At 37.0% G+C, this 19,926-nt stretch overlaps 1 protein-coding gene across 3 annotated transcripts in view; it reads right to left on the minus strand.

Annotated features, from left to right (window-relative positions):
- Window positions 1–11,195: 11,195 nt before the first annotated feature.
- The window catches only part of LOC307174233 (dynamin-1-like protein), a 30,474-nt gene continuing 21,743 nt past the window's right edge, over window positions 11,196–19,926 (minus strand). For all 3 annotated transcript variants that reach the window (XM_079897962.1, XM_079897961.1, XM_079897960.1), the window contains 7 exons: window positions 18,428–18,583; window positions 16,327–16,416; window positions 15,079–15,177; window positions 14,882–14,995; window positions 14,674–14,783; window positions 14,436–14,595; window positions 11,196–12,262 (listed from right to left, as the gene is read on the minus strand). In XM_079897962.1, coding sequence (XP_079754088.1) covers window positions 12,206–12,262; window positions 14,436–14,595; window positions 14,674–14,783; window positions 14,882–14,995; window positions 15,079–15,177; window positions 16,327–16,416; window positions 18,428–18,583 — 786 coding nt within the window. In that variant the 3' untranslated portion in view covers window positions 11,196–12,205. The remainder of the gene's footprint in view (window positions 12,263–14,435; window positions 14,596–14,673; window positions 14,784–14,881; window positions 14,996–15,078; window positions 15,178–16,326; window positions 16,417–18,427; window positions 18,584–19,926) is intronic.

Here is a 19,926-nt window from a genome sequence, read left to right on the forward strand (position 1 = left end):
TCTTCAACACGGAAGAAATCGTTTGAAACTCATGGAACCATCAAAATCCTTCTTCGGGAACTTCACGAAATGCTTTCACTGCAAAGGCCATGCAAGTATACATTTAATGAAGTGTTCTGAAAATAATAAGCTGATGGTTCTTTTCATGGTTAGATGGATCTTTCCCATAGTTCCATTTCCTGCTTCCGGTTCCATTCTGTCACTCACCATTTTTGTGTGTATGTGTGTTTAGATTAGTTATGTTTGTGATTTAGTTAATAAAACTTGTGCACAATACCTATTTGGTTCTGATTCTCTGCTTGCATTTTGACTACAGGCTCTTAGTCGTACTGTACAGTAAGAAAGACATTTCCCTTACAATTAACACTGAGTGTTCACGGGACGAACAGGTGGATTGATTGTAATATTCATTTTACTACAGGGTGGGCCATTTATATGAATACACCGTAATAACATGGGAATGGTTGGTGATATTAAAGTCCTGTTTGTGGCACATTAGTATATGTGAGGGGGCAAACTCCTCAAGATGGGTGGTGACCATGGTGGCCATTTAGAAGTCGGCCATCTTGGATACAACTTTTGTTTTTTCAATAGGAAGAGGGCCATGTGACACATCAAACTTATTGATAATGTCACAAGTAAAACAATGGTGTGCTTGGTTTCAACGTAACTTTATTCGTTCATGAGTTATTTACAAGTTTCTGACCACTTATAAAATGTGTTCAATGTGCTGCCCATTGTGTTGGATTGTCAATGCAACCCTGTTCTCCCACTCTTCACACACTGATAGCAACACCGCAGGAGAAATGCCAGCACAGGCATCTAGTATCCGTAGTTTCAGGTGCTGCACATCTCGTATCTTCACACCATAGACAATTGCCTTCAGATGACCCCAAAGATAAAAGTCTAAGGGGGTCAGATCAGGAGACCTTGGGGGCCATTCAACTGGCCCACGACGACCAATCCACTTTCCAGGAAACTGTTCATCTAGGAATGCTCGGACCTGGCACCCATAATGTGGTGGTGCACCATCTTGCTGGAAAAACTCAGGGAACGACTCAGGGAAAAACTCCTAGATGAACAGTTTCCTGGAAAGTGGATTGGTCGTCGTGGGCCAGTTGAATGGCCCCCAAGGTCTCCCGATCTGACCCCCTTAGACTTTTATCTTTGGGGTCATCTGAAGGCAATTGTCTATGGTGTGAAGATACAAGATAGTTTTTCTTGTGACATTACCAATAAGTTTGATGTGTCACATGGCCCTCTTCCTATTGAAAAAACAAAAGTTCTATCCAAGATGGCCGACTTCTAAATGGCCACCATGGTCACCACCCATCTTGAGGAGTTTGCCCCCTCACATATACTAATGTGCCACAAACAGGACTTTAATATCACCAACCATTCCCATGTTATTACGGTGTATCCATATAAATGGCCCACCCTGTATATTAAATTCATTCTGTTAACAGATCCAGATATTCATAATTAATTGTTACAAGTTATGACTGATTATTAATATTTATTTTTAGTTAAATTGCTACAATCTATCTATCTGTCTGTCTGTCTGTCTGTCTGTCTGTCTGTCTGTCTATCTATCTATCTATCTATCTATCTATCTGTCTGTCTATCTATCTTTCTATCTGAGTATTGGAGTATATTTTAGTTTATCATAAATGATTGTCAATACATTCAGCAATATTTCAAATTTTATTTCAAACCATATCAAACCATATTTCAAATACAATAGAAGTAATTATGAATTTACATATACATTTAATGTACTGTAGAGTGTAGTCTAAGATAAATACTTTTAATAATCACAGAGAATACACACAGGGGAATTAACACTCTATCCACACTTATATCACAGCGTGAACCGACAAAGAACTGAGCAGAACCAGGTGTATAAATACACAAGAGTATTTTTGATTCTAGTGTGTTGGAAAGAGTCACTGAAAAACTCCCACCACTAATGCAGACTTACAGTCTCTCTGGAACAAACACAGACAAGCAAGCAGACTGATAACAGTGAGAAATCCCAGTGCTATTGGACAACACAGACCAGAAGTTCTTCCATCACAAAAAAATAGTCCCACCTCAAAGTACAATTTTGACTATTATCACTGATTAAGTAACATCATTTTAAGAATTCATTCAAGTTTTTTTAACAGAAATAAGTATTTTTTAAGTTTTAACCAAGAGCAAAATCCAAATAATTTTCAGCACCATAGATGCTGCATGAACGTTATGTATTGCTTAAAGCACACATTCCTGTTTTTGTGTTGAGACTGCAATAAGTCACCAGTTTTCTGATGATAGGCAAAAAATAGCCTGTATGCTCACGGCCTTGACATGAGTGCTGACAGAGCGATTTTTGTTATGTTTGGATGTTTGCACAATTCCTCAGGGAAAGATCTACTACAGCATAAAACGAGGTCTGGTTTCTCCTCGATTTCTAATCTAATTTTAGCACGCTAAATACTTCAGCACACATTGAGGATAAGATGACCTTTTATGCTGGCGTATCAGAAGGCCGTTCTCCAGTGTAACCAGCGCTGGGCTTTTACCTTTCTTTGCCTTGCAGGAAGCTGAAGTCCGTCTGACTGCAGTCTCTTTTATGAGAAGGAACTCAGTGTCAGTGTCCTGAGGCTCATCAAGATATCACTGCATTCATTAGCTGTGGACTAATAGACTACTTTCATCCTGAAAGTCATTTGTATTTTGAGGTGATTTTGTTTGTATCTGTAGTGCAATACAAGGATTATCCCATTTATTATGGTAATTTTCCAGACACTTGTATGGAGAACAATTTACAGTGCGTTTCATGAGTCTGTGTGTTCTCTGGGAATTGAACGGACGACCTTGGCTGAGTTGTTAAGCTACAGAAAGGCAAATGAGAGAAGCAAATAATGCACTGCAATGTAAATTAGAATCACATTATGTTTACCAAGGGATAATGCAAGTATTAGGTTGTCTTTTAATGGACCTGCACTTTATTTTCCCCCATAGGTCCACTTATAATAGTTTTTTTTGCACCAAAACATTTGGAATTTAGTTTCACATGTCTATTTTCCACTGTCTCTCTGGACTGTAGAATAAAACAATTAAACAATTTAAAGTTGGCATGAAACGGAAGTTGCTACAGTCTTAAAGGTCCCATGACATGGATTATTTTATTATTTTATAATGTTTCCTGGGGTGCCCTTATAATGTTAGTATGTTTTTAAGATAATTTTTAAAAATAATTTAGAAATAAAAGGCATTTTTCCTAGCCTGATTTTAGCCTCTGATATTGAACGCTCTGTTTGAAGGGGCGTGTCTGCTGAGAGACTTCAGTGTAAACGCCCACTGCTGTGATTGGCTGACATGCTTGCATATGAAATATCTGGCATTACATGTGGAACTATCTGGAAAACTTTTACTATTACAGCTATTATACGTTTTTATTATTACAGCTATCAATATTAACGAATCGTGAGAAGTTTTTTTAAGTATTTAGATCTATTCCCATCACATTAAAGGTTGCAGTGATGAGCACTGAGCAGATGACAGCCTGTTGATCGCGTGAATGAAGATCTTATCATTGCAATGCAGTTTCTGCACTCTCACTAATGCTTTCACCAATGCAAACATGAGGTAAGTACAGTAAGAGCTTCGTTGTGCAGCGTAACATTGATTTCATAAAGAGTTTTGGCAGTGTCCAGATAAACTCGCGCTGTGTTATTGATAGCTTGGGCGACTGGAAAGTGATTGTTCTTTGATCGCATTCTGTATATATATTAATCACAATTTTAGTAAGATTATTTTCATCCTACTAAGAGAAACTATGTGAAGTTGATATTTTAGTCACTGGCTTGATTTACTGATGCATAAACAGTATTGAATGACTTTGAGAGAAAGCTTATTTGTCTGAACTTGAACAATTACACATCAGAAATTCACATAACCCACTGGTTCTTCAGAGGCTCGGATGAAGGAACTAAAAAAAATACTTTTGTGTTCATTTGTACATCCAAACACTGAGCAACTGCCATGCTTCGCTCGTTTGCAAGCCATGATGTCTCTCGAGGAAAAAACAATATCGTGCTATACGAGAAAAATATATTTTCTCATGGACGGGACAAATTCTCTTTGCGGGCAAAGCAGAGAAAGGGGAGGTGACCTTTCCCCTTATGACGACATAAGGGGAAGATTTCTAGATTCGCCCGTCTGAGCTTTCATTTTCTCAAAAATACCCAGGGCTTGGTTTACACCCATCAAAACGTCTAGCCACTGGGGGACCATAGGCAGGCTAGGGAAACTCATATTAATGTTAAAAAAAAACTCATAAAGTGACATTTTCATGTCATGGGACCTTTAACATATATATATGCATATATAGCAAAAAATAAACATTTTTATTACCCCATAACAGCCTCTGGAGAGTGATAGTGTGTAATAAATACAGTAAACTAAATAGAGGGTTGAAGTACATGAAATTCTTAACCCTTGTATGGTGTTCAGGTCTGTAGGATCCGTTTTCATTTTTCATCAAAAGAAAAATGATATGATAAATAATTTTTTCAACCTCAGACTCATTGGCCTTGGCTCATTTTCTGTGAAGAACATATATCAGAACACATTTTCAGGGCTCCTCCTGTCAGTCCTCCTTCTGTCAGGGCTTGCTGTTATTGTGTGTGTGTGTGTGTGTGTGTGTGTGTGTGTGTGTGTGTTCTTGTACATGGTTTATGAGGACACAAATGTGTATAATGACATGGGTATTACAACGTGTATAATCCTGTGTCCTCATAAACCAAACGGCTTAAAAAAAACATACTAAATGGTGTTTTTTGAATTCATTTCAAATTGATTGGTAGGTTTAGGGGTAGGGTTAGTATAGGGGGATAGATTATACAGTTTGTACATTAGAAAACCCATTACGCCTATGGAGAGTCCCTGTAAACTACATATCCAAGTGAGTGTGTGTGTGTGTGTGTGTGTGTGTGTGTGTGTGTGTGTGTGTGTGTGTACGTGCGTGAATGTGTGCGTGCATGTGAGAGAGAGATTGTGTGTAAGTGTGAGAGTGTGAGTGCAAAAGTGAGTTTTGTTTCTACCCCTGCCGTTCCCACACAGGGTTGCAATTCTTTAATGTGATCTAACAAAGGTAAAGGGAAAATATTAACCATATATGCTGTTTATATTGCTTGTAATTGGGATGAAGTAAACATCTGTTGAGTATTTTAACATAAATTGTTTGATTATGTTGAATTAAAAACCTAAAAATGCAGCGGGTCCACCAGACCCACGAACACTGGCTGAATAACAAAAATATGAACACCACACAAGGGTTAAATGCATGAAAGCATGTTATAAGCATTATTACACCATAGAAAGGTCTTACAATTAAAGGTAATTTATAAAAAAAAATCAAATGTGCATCAACATCTTTCTTAAAAATAAATAAATAAGGTATTTTCTTAAGGTAACACTTTATCTTACAGTGTCCTTGTTACACGTACTTACTATAGTAATAACAGTAAATGCATAATTACAAGTAACTAACCCTCAACCAAGCCCTCACCATAACTCTATAGTAAGTACATGTAGTTAATTAAATTAAATGTATAATTACACTGTAACAGACACCTTAAAAAATATATTTTTTTAAATTACAAACGTAACACATTTTTGGCTAGAATTTTGGGGGTAAAAACCTTTTTACAAAATTAGATTCAATCCAAAACACTTATTTACAAAATATTAATCTCAAACATGCGTCTTATGGGTTAGGAACCACATGAGGGTGTGTAATTGACAGAAGTTTCATGGTTACGTTATGTTTATGGTCAAGTTTAGTCATTTCTTTTTCACATTCTGGATTTAGTTCAATAAAGCTATACATTTGGGTTCTCACTTCAACTCGCCTCAGTGGATCTCTTACAGATGCTTCTGAATGAGCCAAATCTTGTTTTCCATAAAAGTGCGCTTTAAAGAATGTTTGATATTCGTCACAGTATCCAAATAATGGCACGGTACTTTTTAATGGAGCACAAACTTAAACTGAAGACCAAAAAGATCAAAATAAACCAAACTTTGGATTTTTACAACATAAATAAGCAATGCTAGCAGGATAGGACATCAATGGCTCGCCCAGATCAGTCACAGAAGTACACTTTGAGAAAAGACACCAGCCTCCTTCAGTCACCTTATCATAATTCATGACAGCTTTCACACATATTTGCCTTGTGTTGCAATTACTTCATGCCTTTTTTTCCCCCTATTACTCCATATCAGCCTCTGGAAAGTGATGTGATTAATTGCTGCTGTCTTTCCAGACGTGTCGGTGCATTACATTTACATGGATTGACACCAGATGAGTTTCATATGAAAACTTCTCCAGGATAACCTGATTTTAATACTCGAGTGGTGGATGAATATCAACTCATTTGCATTTTCAATTTGAAGATGTTTTCTCTGTGTCATCTCAGCTCTGTTAATGCAAACTTCAGTGTCTTTATGCTTGGGTTTCCGGAAACCCCAGTGCTCTATGTTTAAAAATACATACAAAAATATGTTCGTCTGACCTAATTAAACCAAGTAGATATATATTATTGAAGTTTTGTTCTTCTTATTACAGATTGCAATGTTGATCAATCTTATACTTAAAGATTGGCAATCCTTTTTACTTCTGTAATGTTATTTATTTCAGAATGAAACAGATTATAAATACAAGAAGTAAAAGCTTCTCAGGGTCTCTCTCACCCCAAACAGAACATGTGGGAGCATAACGACTTTTAAAAGAGAGTTACACTTTTCCTGCTTTGCATTATCTAAAAGAACAATTCAAGATTTTACCACACATAACGCCTTTCCCTTTGCATTTCGTTTTAGTGCCTGTAGGCATTCGGATGAAAAAGAAAATCAGAGCAAGCTGATAAAATTTGTGACTTTGTAGAAGGAAATTACTTGCTACGTTTTTCATTTCAGCACAGATACTGTAAGTGCAAAGAAAACGCATTTATTCGGTGTGACTATAACAAGAATAATGTGAGATCTGCACACTACTGAAAAATCTGTTCTATTGCTGCTTTCAATAAGGGAAAAGAGGAGAGGTTTTCATTTGATTTTAATGTTGTTCTGAACGGTGAACAGTACATCGACATGAATCACAAAAATAAAATGGCAGGCAGGCTCTTAAAGGCATCTGTCAAGAAATGGCAAGTTATTTCGAATGATTTACGGAGAACTCCCACACTCTCTTTCACACCAACACACATATGGATGCGGACACATGCTCAACAGGAAGGCTGAATGAGTTATATATGATTAAAACACACTTTTCTTTAAGCACACTTGACAACTATGAAAGAATGATAAACACACAAGTAGTGGAGACGCCACTTTGGACTAGAGGGAGATTGACAGGGTTTCATATAGCCTGTCCAAGTCACATTTCACCACCAAGTCAAGACGGAAATTAGAAAGCCTATTTTTTTGGACTACATTATTTTCAAAACAATTAAGCACATTTCCTAACTAATGTAATGTGAAATTATATTTTAGACATCAGGGTAGGATTTGTTTTTTGTATTTTTTAAGCCGTTTGTTATACGGTATAGTATTTATAGAAACAAGAATGATCATTTTTTCTTACATTAATGTAAAGAGTGAATTTTTCTTTCTTTTATTACAGTATTGAGAGTAAGATTTTTTCCCCTTGCATTATGATAATGAGATTTATTTTCCTGCATTACGGAAATGACATTTTCTCCTGATATTGTGGTAATGAGAATTAGACTTTCTTTCCTGCATTACAGTAATAGGAAAGTGTCACGGTCTGGGTTTCCGATGAAAGGAGCGAGGACTCAAGTGCAGGAACAATGGGTATTTATTAAGCGGTAAAAATAAAACAAAAATACAAACAAAAACTCCCTGTGGGGGAAAACAAGGCAGGCGTCAAGATCAACAGAACTATGGCAGGAAACATGAGGGAACATAGCCCTATTCGGACGGGACTAGTTTAACATGGAGAGGTGGGGTAAAGAAATAATTACCAGGGGCCGTATTCACAAAGAATTTTAAGGCTAAAAGTAGCTCCTAACTGGCGAATTTAGGAGCAACTCCTAAAAATAATAGGCGTGTCACTCCTAACTTTAGGACTCCTAATTTTTTTCACTAAGAGTAATTCACGAAGCATTATAGCCCTAAAAGAAGCACCTAAGCCTGGGACAGCTTAAAAGAAGTCGAGAGGACTGCTAACTCACTAAGACCTTCACAAACCGCTTTTTGTGGCATTTCACGCTGCGATGTTTTGAAATGCGTATGCGGCGGCTACAGGAGCTTCCAATCGCCAGGGAACAATTCTGCATTGTAGGCATAACTAGGGATGCAATAACGCCACCAACAACAACCAACTAGGCTACTCATTGCATGTAAACTAATTGTAACGTTTCATTGTGAATCAAATTAAAATGTTCTTCTCTTTGCAAACGTAGGCAGAGGCATATAGTGACAGATTAATTCAATAATGTTGCAAAGATATTGCATCAATCCATATGTTTCATTAGGCTACTAGGCTATTTGTTTTGCCTTACTCTTTATTCATTTAGGCTATTTATTCAGTTATTCATCATCTTCCGTCCTTCGTACTACTTGTGTAGCGCACGCATTCTCAGACCTGTCACCTGTCACTCATCATCGTAGGGGAGGTGTTTGGAATCATTCCCGCGTTACAATCATCAGCCAATCAAGGTGGTCACTTCAGTCAAGCTCGTGCATGACTAATGATGTCATCCATAGCAACGAAGACTCACTCTTAGTTTAGGAGTTGTCATTTTTCTTTACTAAGAGTAGGTCTGAAAGGCGTTGTGAATAACTTTTAAGAAAAAACTCCTAGCTAAAATCTTTTAGTGCGATTTAGGGGTACTCCTAGTGGTAAGATAAAATCCTTTGTGAATACGGCCCCAGAGCTTCTCTGTGATTTTAGTCCCGTCCGAATGTGCATCTCAGTGATCATTATGGACAACGTCAGTAAAGATTACGGCAACTTTCACCTTCTGGAAAAAGGTCCGGAAAAATGACCTCGGGTAATAATCCCATGCGAATAGACCCGCTGTAAATATGTACGTAAATATTTCGTCATTTCCTGTTTAAAAGTAGTTTTCCGCGGTTTTTCAAGTATGGATGTGCTTGAAGAAGCGTTCAGTTGCATTCTAGACACTGGGACGAGTCTGTGGCAAAACTCAAGTGTTTCCCACATACCATTCAGATCAGAAAGAAGATCGAAGCACTTGTTAGAGGCACGAAACATCTTTTAGTGTTAGGTAAGTGCCTTTTACCAACACAATCCAATCTGAAGTTAATTAATACATTGTTCCACTGGACATAACTGTTTTATATATATAGGTATGTGTTTGTGTACGTGATATCAGGAAGCAGCGTAATTCACACATGACGACAGGAGTGACGGCGATGCGCAAATCGAGTTACTCTCCCACTTCTGCTAGTTTTACTGAGATATCTTATCCCGTGCGAATTGGCCAGACGTCCTGTGGTAAAATTACATTACTCCATCTACCCTTGTAAAGTTAATCCCGTCCGTATAGGGCTATAGACAACGAACCAGCACAGGACTGCAAACAAAAGAGGGTAACGAGGGAGGGCAGGTGGGGCTAATGAATCAACAATCAGGTAACAAGATGGGAGGGGCTAGACAATCCACAGGAGAGCAACACACAACAAACAGGACTATAACACAAGCACATGACAAACCGGGACTGTCAGAGCTCTGTCACCAAACCAAGATATAAACTAGACAAGTGACAGAACCCTGACAGAAAGAGATTATTTTAATCTAAAGTTATAAAATATGTTTCTCATTACCACAGTTACCATGATGTTTTCTTACATTAATGTGATGGGAATTTGGCAAAATGTGCTTAATTGTGAAGAAAATAACATTACCGTGCAAAATCGTAATGCTCTTAAAGATAGGCTTTCCTGATGCTTTCTTGACCTGAATATGTTATTGACAGGTTCCATAAGATTCATTTAAATGCTCGAGATGATTTAGGATCAGATTCAGTGCAAACACACAGCATCAGGTAATCAGTGCTGAGATTGCAACGGGGCTCATTAAAATCTGTTTTTTTACGGATCTTACTACGCTCAAGCAGTGAATTTATTCCATCTCTACAGTACACACTCACAGCATCACACATATCCAGTGGAATACTCTAAAAATATGAGGCAGGACACAATTTAGCGATATAAAGTTTGAGGTCAACAAGAAATGCATGCTTATTACATTATCAAGTATTTGACAATGTATATAAATATGTTTATATTATTTTCAATAAGTCCCCTTTACTTCTATAGCTCCTCTCGCTCTTTCTGGAGCAATCCATTTTTTATGGTTGATTGGTTGGTAGAGGAGCGCAATGTTTACACTGCGTCCCAACACAAGAAATCAATGAAAAATTATGCGACATTGCACCCAAAATAAACACACATACATTAATATTGGCAATACAACAACTAACAAATTCTCTACAGCCCATAGAGAAGTGTTTCATTTGACACTAAACACTATTTTCATTCTTGGTGTTCAATGCCTCAAACAGCCATTCAGTTGGAATGTTTTCATTACTTTGTTCTTTCTCATCTGACCTTCTTTGACACAGGCGTACTCACAATCACAATAAATATTCATACAAGCATAAATATTACATGGCAGTCAAGTCTTCGGCACATCAAGCGTGGTCTGAAGTGTTTCAGAGCACAACCGAACACAATGGCTCTTTGTTCTATGGCTCATCACACTGCACTACCGTTTATTTGCACCACGTCTAGACATCATTCACGGGTTACATCATTCATTATTCTAAATGTAACATGATAGATGATTGAGTTTCTTTCATCGATCTCACTCACGTGATCAAAAATTATATCTCCGTTATGTTTTTAGCCCATACTGGCTGTAAAATGACTAGGGCTGTGCAACTATTAATCGCATCCAAAATAAAAGTTTGTGTTTACATGTTATATGTGTGTGTACTGTGTGTAATTATTTTGTATACATAAATACACACATATGCAAGTTTACATTTAAGAAATATTCGCATGTATATATGTTATATATAAATAACACATTTTTCTTAAATATATACATGTATGTGTGTGTATATACAAAATAATTCTACACAGTACACACATATATTATGTAAATACAAACTTTTATTTTGGATGCGATTAATCGCAATTAATAGTTGCACAGCCCTAAAAATTACATAACTTAGGTTCTTATGTACAGTAGTGTACAACCGTACAAACATGCATGAATTCGACCGAATCTAATAAAGGGGCGGTTCTAGATTTACTGTAAAGCTGGACACCACTTAAATGACATCATATTTACAGCATATTAATGCAGTAGTTGACTCAAAAAATGTCTGTTATTAATTACTCAGTCATCTCATTCCACATCCACATTCAGTGAATAATGGCTTCAATTTCAGTCTGTTCCTCACACAAAACTATTGAATGTCTCGAATGGACTAGTTTTATGATGATTTATGGTGTCTTTATGATGCTTTTAGTCCATTTTGGAGCTTGAATGCTCAAAATGTGTTCACTGAATGTAAAAAGCAGCGTGGACATTCTTAAAAACATCCCCAATGTTCTATAGAACATCACACAGGTTTTGAATGACATGGTGAGTAAATGATGAAACATTTTAGAACTTTCATTGTTGGAAATGTTCATTTTCAACTTTTTTCATTGGTGAACTATTCCTGTTACCAGTCATGGGAGTTTATGAGAGCTCGATTTGGTGTTAAGATGTTCTTAGTACCATTTGAGTACCATTACTCAATTCCTATAATATTTAAAGAAAGAGAAATTGTCATAATCTCAAAAATCCTTTAAGAAATGATGTTGAAGAAAAAGATATGGGCTTGATATGTTTACTGTCTCTGAGCAACCGAGTACACACACACACACACACACACACACACACACACACACCTCTGTCAAACACACAGTTATGGAATCAGTGCATATACAGTAGAAATAAAGAGCATTTGGAAAACTGTACAGATTTTGTTGAATGCTCATGCTGGCAGAGGCATTGAGTTTCTTCAGATATTTGACCTATGTCATTCATTCACACACACCGCACGCACAAACATGTAAACACTTTCCTGGACAGAATGTTCAAGAGAACGTTTGGCTACCAAAGATGAGTCTCCCGGATCTCTGAGATAATGTTACTGGCTTTCTTGAGGGCCTAAAAGAGGAGGAGTCAGAAAGAGCAGCATTGGTAACACAAAGGACACTGCATAAAAAGACCTTTTTATTTAACCATCAATTTAACCTTTTTGTTAAATCAAGGCAAACACTGCGTCATGATCGGGATGCGTTCGGATCCCAGAAATCCTATAGGTTTAGCCAAGCTGCATGTGATCTATGCATTGTCTTACATTGTGTTTGGGCTCATTCCAGACCAACTGCTCTATAAAGATATGCAATCTACTATGGTTTACTAATGTTTCATGAAATTACAAACCAAAACATGGCACAAAAACTTTCTGCGCTTTTTCATACAAACACTTGGTATAGTTTGGTCTCTAACTGAAACAAATATTTTCAACGACATATACACAAGTCTGTCTGTACTATGATTTTACAGATCACATTTTCATGAAAAGCAGTTATTTTTTCACGCTATGAAAATAGAGCACTTCTAATATGTTAGCCAATTTAAATGCACTTGTGAACAGATGGCCATATTCCCTATATTCACTGTGAAGCGCTTCTAGGCTTTTACACACCAGCTATCAAGTGCATTGGATTGGAAGAGGTGTCTCATTTTTAAAAGTCGGACTACTGTTAACTTGACATGGCATCTCAAACTGCCCAAGACCGTCTGAATGTGCATGGCTGTAGTGGCGGTGCTTTAGATGGGATGAATTTAAAGGGATAGTTCACTTTGAAATTAAATTTTGGTATGTTTTAGCTTACCTGAAGGGCATCCAAGATGTAGGTGTCTTTTTTTCCGCAGTAGTTTCAATTTTGATATTTTTAGGTCAAATCGTTCTTGTCTGTTAGTCATTTCATGCAGGTATATGGATACTGACTCAAAGAGCTTGCACAAAGTCCAAAATAAAACAGTTCCCCATCGTCCAAATTAAACAATTCCCCATCGTAAGTACACATTGATGGCCTAAGACACGAAACGAGTGGTTTGTGTGAGAAAACGAACAGTATTTATATAGTTTTTAGCTCTTATAACACAGCCGCGTCCAAATGATCTGAGGGCTCGGCGGGTATAGATATACTAGATGTCGCCTTGGCTACGGTTCCGTTCCAATGAACTGCAGTAGCGAAGGCGACATCTAGTGTATATATCTATACCTGCCCAAGGGGCGGGTATAGATATATACACTAGATGTCGCTTGGCTACGGTTTCGTTCCAATGAACTGCAGTAACCAAGGCGACATCTAGTGTATATATCTATACCCGCCGAGCCCTCAGATCATTTGGACGCGGCTGTGTTATAAGAGCTAAAAACTATATAAATACTGTTCGTTTTCTCACACAAACCGCTCGTTTCGTGTCTTAGGCCATCAATGTGTACTTACGATGGGGAATTGTTTAATTTGGACGATGGGGAACTGTTTTATTTTGGACTTTGTGCAAGCTCTTTGAGTCAGTATCCATATACCTGCATGAAATGACTAACAGACAAGAACGGTTTGACCTAAAAATATCAAAATTGAAACTACTGCGGAAAAAAAGACACCTACATCTTGGATGCCCTTCAGGTAAGCTAAAACATACCAAAATTTAATTTCAAAGTGAAGTATCCCTTTAAAGACAACTGAACTTTTGTGAAAGTATAAACAGCCTGACTAAAGCACAGCAGACTGTCATACTAACTGAAGCACTGCTGCGAAATACAAATAACCATAGTAGTAATAATTTCAAAATTTGCATACGATTTTCCATTCATTCCCGGTGAAATTTCATCTTTTAAAACACTCATAAATTATTAAGTTAGTTCAGTTATATACTATAACCATATTGCATCTGATTAATAACTGCATAACATTGCAAACATAAATAAATGCAAAAATAAATGCAAACATTTAAGTTTTGAATGTTACTGTGTTATTACCATGTTATTACTACATTTAGCCAATTTTTGTAATAAAAAAATTAGAAACTCTTTGAAATGTCAAATTATACAAAAACATATAATCTGAGAATTACCAGTATTAACTGAAATCCACAGATTGAGCAAAATTCATTTGCATTTATACTTGTGACTGCTCAAAAACAAAGTCTCTTTTGATTGGCCCATTTGCAAAATGTGGTTCCTGTAATAAAATATATGCATTTTGTAGATGTTTTTATAATCTCTTCACACCTGCTTTATGAGGCGTACATGTACACGTACCTCCAGCATCTGTGCAACCTCTGTGCGCTGCTGAGCAGTTTCCTGAGACTCGATGAGCAGTTCCTGTAGAAGACGCTGTTTGTAGAGCTGGCCGACCAGCTCACTCTGCAAATTCTCTTTCACAAAATTCACCAGGAAATGCATCACCGTCTTTGGCACACTGCAGGAAAAAAGAAAAAAAAAGATCAGATGCTGGAGGTCACTCAGTGGTTAGTCTCCCACACACACAGGTGCTGACCTGTCCTGGATGCTCTTGCGCACGATCAGGAAGTAGCACTTGATGAGCCGTTGGATGACCTCGCAGTCCCTCTGCTCTCGAGTGCTTAGTTTGCGGGATACTGGCACGGCCTACAGAAAAATATCCAAAAGTTGTTGTTCTTTCCTGGTTTTTCTTCAAATGTGCAGGTACAGTTGGCTTCTGTACTTCTGAGATAGCAAAGCCATACCGTGTCCAACAGGTTGATGGCTTTGGTGGGGCTTCCAAACCCAGGCACGGGGCCCTTCTCCTCCGACGGCATCTTCTCATTCTTCCATCGCTTCCCTCCATCCCCTGCCTCCGCCTGCGAAAGAGACGATAAAACAAAGACTAATCCTGTGTGGATTTGAAGAGAGAGAGAGACGGAGAGAGAGAGAGTTTTAGTACCTGCTGGCTGTTGACAGATGCAGAAACTTGGGCAGCGTCTGTGAAATCAGGATGTTTGGTGTTTATATAGGCCAACTCGATTGCAACAAGATTATGAACCTGAGAAGAAGTAAACACATTCCATGAGCTAACATGATGACACATTTTCAGAACTAGCCAAAACTGTGCTCTGAATGTGACATGCGCGAAGGATTTTTGATATACGGTGGTTGGACAATGAGACCGAAACACTGGCCAATATAGTGGTAGGTTTCACGCCTATATATGCACAGCCTGGCCAATCTTCACTTATTTTACATTCCTTCAGTAAGAGCAGAGTGTGAAGGATGATTAGCAGAGCAATAGCACAGCTGTACATAAAATATTGCAATCCACATGACATAATGGGAGACATATCAGAATTCAAAAGAGGGCAAATTGTTGTTGCGCGTCTCGCTGGCTCATCTGTGACCAGGACAGCAAGTCTTTGAGGTGTATCGAGAGCTATGGAATGGAGGGTAATGTCGGTATACCACCATGTAGGATGAACCACATCCAACAGGAGTAACTGTGGACGCAAGAGGAAGCTTCTGAAAGGGATGTCCAAGTACTAACCCGGATTGCATCCAAAAATCATAAAACCACAGCTGACTAACTCACTGCAGAATTCCACAGAGTCAATATTGATGGTCGGGCTGCTATAGCCAAACCTTTGGTCACTCGTGCCAATGCCAAATGTTGGTTTCATTGGGTCCAACAGTGCAAATCTTGGACTGTGGACAACGTAGAACATAAATTGTTCTCTAATGAGTCCACCTTCACTGTCTTTCTCACATCTGTGGGAGTTACAGTGTGGAGAAGACCCAAAGAGGCTTCAATAATTTTAATAAATACTTTAAATATTTTAATTAAAACAATTGTAATAATTTATTATAATTTAGTAAAACTTAATCATTTTACTTGACGTTTGCCTAACAACATCCTTTAGTCAAGTCTGTATTCAAAAAACAGCATGGCCTTGAGTACATTATTGCTTACATATATTCAATACTAATGGATACCAATATACTAACTGCATGAAACACATTTGGTACTGTATTACTGAAGTTATTTTTTTTACATTTATACATTTTGGTCTAGTATCATTTTGATGTTTCTGCTGTTTTCATCATGTCCAAGTACATGCCTTAATCGTGATTAGGTTACTGTAATACAAGTCCTCGAGGATAGTATAAGTTAGTGTAGGTGCAGCCACAGATATGTTCCTACCATCTCATTGGTTATGGGCAGACGCTTCCTGAGTAGGCTGGTAACCACCTCCACTATTGAATCATGTAGTTTGGGAAACCGCAAAAGCTCCTTCGGACATAAACAAACACACATACAGTACATATGACAGGTTAGTTGTCAATTATTTAAAACATTTTGGTAACACTTTATTTTACTGTGTCCTTGTTACATATGTTACATGTACTTACCGTAGTAATAACAGTAAATTATGCATAATTACATGCAACTAACCCTCAACCAAACCTAATCCTACCCTAACCATATAGTAAGTACATGTTGTTAATTAACATTACTCAGTACTTAAATATATAATTACATTGTAACAATGACACCTTAAAATAAAGTGTAACACATTTTTACACTTCCTATGTGAAAGAGTAAAGTATAATATTCTCCCAACACCTTTCCGATATTATGAGCACCAAATCTGTTCCCTTCAGCACATGTTATGACATTAGATTTATGTATATAATAGAGGAAAGCGAAAAGAATGTTTAATGTAAAACAAATGTACACAGTGAAGGCAGCAGGACAGAGAAGATAAGAGCAGAATGAGGAGAGAATCCTAATGCCGACTGTCCTGAGCCTCTGTGTCAATCTGTGAAGACTGTGAGCTTTCACTCTCCTCTTCACATTTCATTTTGTAGAAATTCTGAGCTATAAGGGCTTGTCAGGGAAAACAGAAATGTCTTAATTGTTTGAAATAAGTTTGACGTACAGTAATATGCAGACACATTCTAACATTCAGGTCGCAACGCTTCCTCCATTGGTCACTCACATTTATGGAAATTGAGCCACAGAATGAGTCACTCAAAAATCATCACGGGATTGACAGCACAACAACATTAGCATCTTAACTAGGCTGGGGTGCATTTCCCGCACAATGATGTAACTCACTGCTAATCCACCATAGTACGATGCATTATTGTAGAAAATTAACTAGTTAGTCACGACTGTTTCCTGAAAACGGTCTGAACCACGTTAGTTCAATAATAGCCTATAGGACTGTTGTTAATGACGTGCTATTGTACGAACAGCAAATCGTTTAACTGTGTTGGTAATGTCAAAATATGCGATCATATTTGGCTTCTGGTGCTTTTGGGAAACGCACCCCTGCACAATATTGAAAAGAAAAAAAACCTTATTCAATTATGTGATATTCAGTTTTTCTGTGATATGAAAAACATACAGGAAGTTTCCCTAGATGGCTTGAATACAATTTTAAAATAATGGATGGATGGATGGATGGGTGGGCTGGTGTTTGTGGATGGATAGATGGATATTACTTTATGCAAGACTTTATTCCTAAGTGTGAAATACATTTAGGGCTTGACAATTTACGAAAATTTTGGGTGTTCATACTTGGGTTTACTCTTTATAAGAACCAACTCAAACCATAAAGTGAACCGTAAAGTTTAAAAAATATCTCTGCTTGAGTTTTCATAGTCCATATTCACTTTGTTTTTGAGCAATTCAATATGACTATAAAATAATAATTATTATGATTTTGTGATTATTAAATACAGTTAACAAAATAAGAAATACATTGTAATAAATAATGCTATTGTACTGTGAAATCGAGTAATACAATTCATTTATTTCACTGTAAAATTACAATACGTCTTGTACGTCTTAATATCTTCATTTTCAACTGTTATATCATCAAGCATTTATTTTGACGGGTTGCAGACAAATAAATAAATGAGCTAGCAGTGTGAAGACACTGTATATTCATTTAGACGTGTGCAGCTCACAGCGTCTCAGATTCACAGTAAACCAAGCAGTTCTGAGACTCCGAACTACACGTGTGTAAATGACACGATTCACTCTGAAAACGCTAGCACATACGTTTACTTAAAGCCCAGCCTCATGCACAATTTGACAATCGGACTAAGCCATATTGCATTTTCCTCCCGATATTCCGCAAAGACCTTCTAACTACCCAATGAATGTGTATAAAGCACTGATAGGAGAGTTAAGTTTTAAGATGCGAAGACTGGCTACACTACCTAACTACACTACACTACCTATTCCATTTCCTGTTTTTTTCTGCATCAAATATTAAAAAGCAGTGAAGCACCTGTGTGCTGTAGGCAGAGCAGTGCTGGATGATCCTCTGAAGTTCCTCATGTACGAGCTCCACACAGCGCATGCTGGGCTCCTCCAGTCTCTTGATCTGTTTCTTCACCAGCAGCTCAAAGCTGACCTCAGGAACAAACAGCGCTGGCCGAGGACCCTACATCCATCACGACGACCAAACACAAACCAAAACACAATTAGTCTACATCCGTGAAGTGTTTCCACAACTTCTGACTAATGATTTTCCATTGCTATTCTACTAGATACGGTTTAATTTAATAGTGATTGCACTCACAAAGAACAATTTATATTAGAAGTAATATTTGAGATGTAAGCAAAACAAATATATACACTACCAGTCATAATTTTGAAAGTTTGATTTTTTTTTTTATGTTTTCTGAAAGAAGTCTCACTAAGGGTGCATTTATTTGATTAAAATTACTATAAAAACAGTAATATTGTGAAATATAATTTACAGTTTAAAATGACCAAAACAGCTAAATATTTTTTGTGGAAATCATGATACATTATTTTCATGATTCTTTGATGAATAGAAAATTTAAATGAATATAATTTATTTGAAATAGAAATCTTTTGTAACATTACAAATGTCACTTTTGATCAATTTAATGCATCCTTATCAATAAGTATAATGCATTAATGTATTAATTCATTATTAATTCAATCAGTATAATTTTGTTTTACTCTTACTTTCCCAAAACTTCTAAATGCTAGGATATCACATTTTTTCTACAAAAATATTAAGCAACAAAAACTGTTTTGAACATTGATAACATGGCCTAAAATAACACTTACCAAGCACCAAATGCGTGTAAAAATCGGCGTTGGCGAGTATATTAAACAGTTTCTATCGCCAATTGCCCGGTAGCATTTTTATGAATACTAACAATGCAATGTTGTGAGAATATTAATGTGAACAAACGAGAATGACACTCGAGACAGCTGACGCGCCAATTTGGCAATTAAAATATTCAAGCGCAAGAAGCAGCGAAAGGGAACTCAATTCGTTACTCGTTACCTCTTTCACTTCTTCTTGCGCTTGAACAGACATATTCAAACTAAATTATGTCAAAAGGCCCGTCTTGGCAAGTATCCTCATAAACATATTCAGTTATATCTTAAGTGAACTTAAACAGTTGAGAAAGAAAACACATGTGTATCAGTATATTGGATCCGTGCATTAGCTCTTAAAGTGACAGCAGCCTAATATTCCTGCTGCTGTGTTTTTAATGTTAATCAAACAACACTCACTTCTCTGAATAACTTTTGTAACTAAAATTAGGATTTATTTATTTATTTATATTACTGATAATAAGAAATGTTTCTTGAGCAGCAAATCAGCATATTAGACTGATTTCTGAAGGATCATGTGACACTGAACACTGGAGTAATGATGCTGAAAATTCAGCTTTGCATCACACAAATAAACTCCATTTTAAAATATATTCAAATAGAAAACATTTATTTTAAATTGCAATA

This window comes from Squalius cephalus (genome assembly GCF_949319135.1).
Source record: "Squalius cephalus genome assembly, chromosome: 16".
NCBI lineage: Eukaryota > Metazoa > Chordata > Actinopteri > Cypriniformes > Leuciscidae > Squalius > Squalius cephalus.